Below are 5146 nucleotides of genomic sequence, written 5' to 3'. Positions count from 1 at the left end.
CTTTCAAGTGATGTTAGGTCTATTTTATAAATATTTTTTGTTCATATTTTAAGTTTATTTGATAAGTAAACCTTGCACGAATCAAAGATAATGCAATTTTATAGATTTATAAGTGCTAATAGTCTTTATATTTAATTTGTTTTATAGTGCGATAATAGCCAATATATTTGTTAATGAATTTGACTATTACTATATTATTTATGATCACATTCAGTATATATCTCTGATTTATTGAAGAAAATAGATTATTAAAACCGATTAATAAGTATTTTAGAATTAATCCAATTAACACTAAATTTAAAAAAAATCAAACAATGTATAACATATTACTTTTTTATTAATCAAATTATTATAATTCAAATTAATTTTAAAAAAATAATTTAAAATTATAATTTCAATCTTATCACGTGGCATGGCTAATTACACTTGTATAATAATAAAAAGAGGAGATTCACGTAGCAAAAGCTGATTTAGGAGATTTTGGTAATTTTGAGTTTTCTTAAATTTTAAAAAAGCTTAATTATAAATATTAAATTAAACAAGATAATTTAATATTATTATTTTTATATTAAAAAAATTGTTCATTACATCTAAATCATTTATTTAATTTAATAATAATAAAAAATATACAATAAAAAATAAATATATTAAAAAAAAGGAAAATAAGTTAGAGCTTTCTTGGTCCCAAACTAAGATCCCAAACATTTTCCATTATTCGAGGTAAACATAAATGATAGAAGAGAATAAAATAAGGTAAGGCGCAAAAAAAAAAAAAAAAGGATCAAATCAAGATGAGAAAAAAAATGAAAACAAAAATAAAATCACTATAACCCAGCTTTGAAGGGCACTCCAGTCTTGGGCAACCATGAATCACCTTGTATGAAATTGTACACAGTGAAACCATCTGCATCATTTTCATCGACCAGATGGTACCCTTCCCAAGTGACCCTATTAGTAGTATTTGAACCTGGACCCCAATTAGCAAATTCCGCAAAATACAAGGTCCTCAATGCAAAATCCCCATTCCACTCAACCCAACCTTTTCCATCAACTATCCCATCCATGAAACACTGCACGTAAACCGTTCTTGAATACTCCTTCCAAGGCCTTCCCAGATACGTTTCTACCCTGCTGTAGTTCCCATCATTTCCAACGATCCATGAGTTCTGAATGGAAATTCCGGTGTTTTGGTTCGGATCCATTCGGCCCTGCGCCGTGATAGCGTTGAATTGGTTTTGCATGGGTAGTCTTGGAAAGATGTTGCAGTCTTGAAACAAAGTTGCGGCGTTGCCGAAGATAAAGTCAACTGTTCCGTAAATGTCACAGTTTTTGTAGAATTGTCTTAGAGAATGCGTGTACAGTGTGTCTTGATAGCCTTCGAAACTGCAGGTGTAGAATGTGGACATATCTGCACTGTTTCTTACAGCTACTGCTTGGTGCTTGGCGGGGCCCGCTGTGTTGCGAAATGTAATGTTCACTGCTACAAACCCTTTTCCAGCTACAGCTGTGCACAATAATAACAATAATATCTAAATCATTAATAATATTTATTTATCAACCAAATTATATATACATATTAAAAATAAATTAAATTATAAATATATAAATATACAATGATTAATTTTTTTCATGTATATAATATTTTTTTATTTAGGCCTACGAGTATGATAGTTTCCACTATAATAATGTGGCTTAATTTAAGTATAGTTGGCTAATTGAGAGTCTCTTGGAACCAAACTATTTTGTAATAATTGTTTGGGAAACTAATAATATTAATAACCAATAGGTTGCTACAATGAGACCACAACTCAGTTAACTCTAAGTTGGTTTATACGAGAATGAGATACAGTCTTGTAGTAGCTTTTATGGAGAGTAGATCCTCTTCTATTTAATTTAATTATTTATTTATTTTAATCTCATTTATAAAATTAAAAGTGAGATCACACTTTATTTTTTTCGGTAGAAAAAAAAAGGAAAGAATTCATTTCCACTTTTATGCTCGTTGATATAGGGATTTAATTCGTGTATAATGTTTATGGAAACAAAAAACCAAAAAAAAAAAAAAAAACACATTTTATTGAGAGATTGTTCAATAATTTTATATTGCCACAATAATGGTTTCCTTATAATAACTTACTATTATATCAAACGTGACACAAATATAAACATTCAAGTACAGATCGATGAATGTCAGTACAAAACAATTAAATTAATAATTTATTATATTCTTTTCATGGTTTATCTTTCATGTGTACCTTCTTTTTAGGTCAATTATAGAGTGCATAATTTTTATTTAATTTATTATTTATAATAAATTTTAAATATTTAAAAATTATTTATTTTTATATTTTTATATTTTTTAAATTAAATATTAAATTTAAATTTTTTTTTACACCTTAAATACCAATTTTTGAACATCATAACCACTTAACTAGTGTCCTTCTTTTTATTCTTCCGTACACTTTTCTTTTGTGCTTACTAAAACTGGTAAAAAGCAAAAACCAAATAAGCCTAGAGAGGCTTAGCTTGTACCTTTCTCGGGAAAATGTCCCTACCACTACTCAATGTGATACACTTCGACATTTTCTTTAGTTGATACTACGCCAACTCTCTTTTTTTTCTCACGCATTCATTGTTTATCCAATTTGGCATACTAACAAGTGATTTCCTTTTTTCCTCAGGCTGAAAACCAAGATTTGGTGGCTTTTTTAGTTTAATAAAATATTCATTAATTTTTAATATGTAAAGTTAGAAGGTTTTTATGTATTAATAGCTAATTTTGTAGGTAAAGCAATTTTGCGCATAGGTTGCGAAATTAAGAGAGAAAAAACCTTCGAAATAAATTTTGTCATGATTAATATAGAAATTTAAATTTTGTGTTACTTCAAATTTAAAAAAAAAAATATGTTTCTTAAACTTATAAATTTAAAATGTCACAATTAATAATTTTTTCAAATTAACCAAAAGTCATCTTTTAATTCATCTGTATTCAAAATTTTTTTATTGAAACTTTAATATTGAAAAAATTAAACCCTCCAAAATAGTATAGGAACTAAAATTTAAATTTTTAAATTATTAGAGAATAAATAAATTATTAACTTAAAATTTAAAAATATCTAAATGTTGTTGAAGAGTAAAAATTATGAGATGTAGGTGATTTGTTTATATTTTGCTAGCAATGCTTGCGAAATATGTCTAAAAATCTATTTGTAATTACTTATTGTGCAAGTTGTCACCTATCTTCCTTAATTTTGCAACATGTGCCTGTGGAATTATTCTGTTTGTGAAATTAAGTCTTTTAAGTATTACCCAAACTAAAAGTTAATATTTTTTATTTAAATTAAAAACCCCAAAGATTTGGTGCTTACATTAGCCATGAACCAACCAAGCAAAGTGCTGAAATTAATGCACACCATTATAGATACATTGCATGTGACATCCATTAACATGATGACCAAACGTTAAATACTCAAAAAAGAAAAAGAAAAAGAAAAAACATTAGCTCACCGAATGTTGCAGATTGGAAAGTGGTCCATCCATCAACCACGCTTCGATTGCCAGTGATCACGGTGCGATTGATGCCATCTCCAACAATCATTACGTTCTGCTTGTTCTTCGACAGGGACACGTACTCATTGTAAATCCCAGCAACAACATAAATAACATGGTACCCATTGTTGGTGCCGGTATTGTTAGGTGCTGCATCCACAGCATCATTTATGGTGGTGAAATCCCCAGATCCGTTCGGATTCACCACAACTTTCTCTCTCACCACCAACCCTTCATCGCCATCTAAGATTGTTTGGTGTAACTTTCTGTTCATGGTAGTTCTTGGTCTTGCGGCCGGGTTTTTAACCCAACCGTGAGCGAAAAGCGCCAGCGAAACGCTGTAAAGCTTGTATGCATTTGACAGTACACTTGATAATCCCCCGGTGATTCTTGGATATGGAGTTACTTCGTTAAAACCGTCCATACACGTTTGATGATTGGTTAAGACGGCGCTAAGCATTGTTTGTGTATCGTAATAATGAGCTTGATAGCTATTTGCGGCGGTTCTTTCGGCAGCTCTGAGGACAATGGACAAGAAATCAATGTTCAGTTCTGCAGAGTTCACGCAGTCTTCGATAGCATGTAAAGTGGAACCCGGAATTCTCATACGGCGGTCTCTTAGATAAGAAGAGACCATTTCGAGAACCTTCTTTGTTATTACTAAGGATTGGTTAAGGAAGAACCGGCATTGGTCGTGTACGGATAAAATATTGGGAGAGGGTAGAGTGGCAGTGCAAAATGTAGGGTGGGGTGTGAGGTTGCATGGAGAGGAAGTGAAATCATCATTAGCAAGAGATGGAGAAAGGAATATCAAGAGGGAAAGAAGGGTGAAGAAGGTAGTTGGTAATGGAGTCTTCAAGGTAGTTCTTGTGGCCATGGCAGTTGTAAGGGGCTTTTGCTTAAGCTTTTGGTGTATTTATATGTAGCTATGCTGCATTAAAATTAATAAGTTTGTATTAAATTAAGTATATCTGAAGGGTTCAAAATCTGGTCGAGGAAAACAGACATCATGGTTGTTATTGTGGTAACCAAATGAATGCAAGAACATGATTCAATTAACAGAATGGTTGTCACATCGGCTAATGATTTTCATTAAATAAATACTAGAAAATTATTTATTGCTTATGGTCATGTCATGCATCGCCATTAACATCGCGCATCGTGCAAATTATTTGGAATGAAGGTAGGAGTTTAATTTTGATACATCCACCGGCGTAGAGTATTTTACACAGTTGTACAATTATATTTATTTTTTTTTATGATAATTCATACGGTCAATATAAAAAATAATTATTTTTATTGATATAATATTATATAATTAAAAATATATATAAAACTATTTTACATTGATAATGCATCAAAATTAAATTCATGAAAATAAACTATCAAAAATGCATTAAAATATCATCGATTATATTGATGGTTTTATTGGCGGTGTTCATACCCTCGCCTATTACTTAGCGAGAACCAAAATGAATAAAGTCCAATTTACAGATATTATGCAAAGGTGGAAACTCAGGTACAGTCGACTTCAGGTGAAGTTGATAATTGAGAGCAGTTAGATGATTTGACTAAATTTTCATCTAACGGCTATCAG

At 30.6% G+C, this 5146-nt stretch overlaps 1 protein-coding gene across 1 annotated transcript; it reads right to left on the bottom strand.

The window, feature by feature from the left end:
* Positions 1–577: 577 nt before the first annotated feature.
* On the bottom strand, positions 578–4594 carry LOC112780089 (pectinesterase). Its single transcript, XM_025824429.3, has 2 exons — positions 3508–4594; positions 578–1504 (listed from the first exon to the last, which is right to left on the bottom strand). The coding sequence occupies exons 1-2, from the start codon at positions 4424–4426 to the stop codon at positions 825–827; spliced, it is 1599 nt and encodes a 532-aa protein (XP_025680214.1). The 5' UTR covers positions 4427–4594; the 3' UTR covers positions 578–824.
* Between the last annotated feature and the right edge of the window lie 552 nt (positions 4595–5146).

Source organism: Arachis hypogaea, chromosome 19 (assembly GCF_003086295.3).
Source record: "Arachis hypogaea cultivar Tifrunner chromosome 19, arahy.Tifrunner.gnm2.J5K5, whole genome shotgun sequence".
Lineage (NCBI taxonomy): Eukaryota > Viridiplantae > Streptophyta > Magnoliopsida > Fabales > Fabaceae > Arachis > Arachis hypogaea.
The sequence above is the reverse complement of the archived record's forward strand: the minus strand, read 5'-3'. Positions and strand labels throughout refer to the sequence as shown.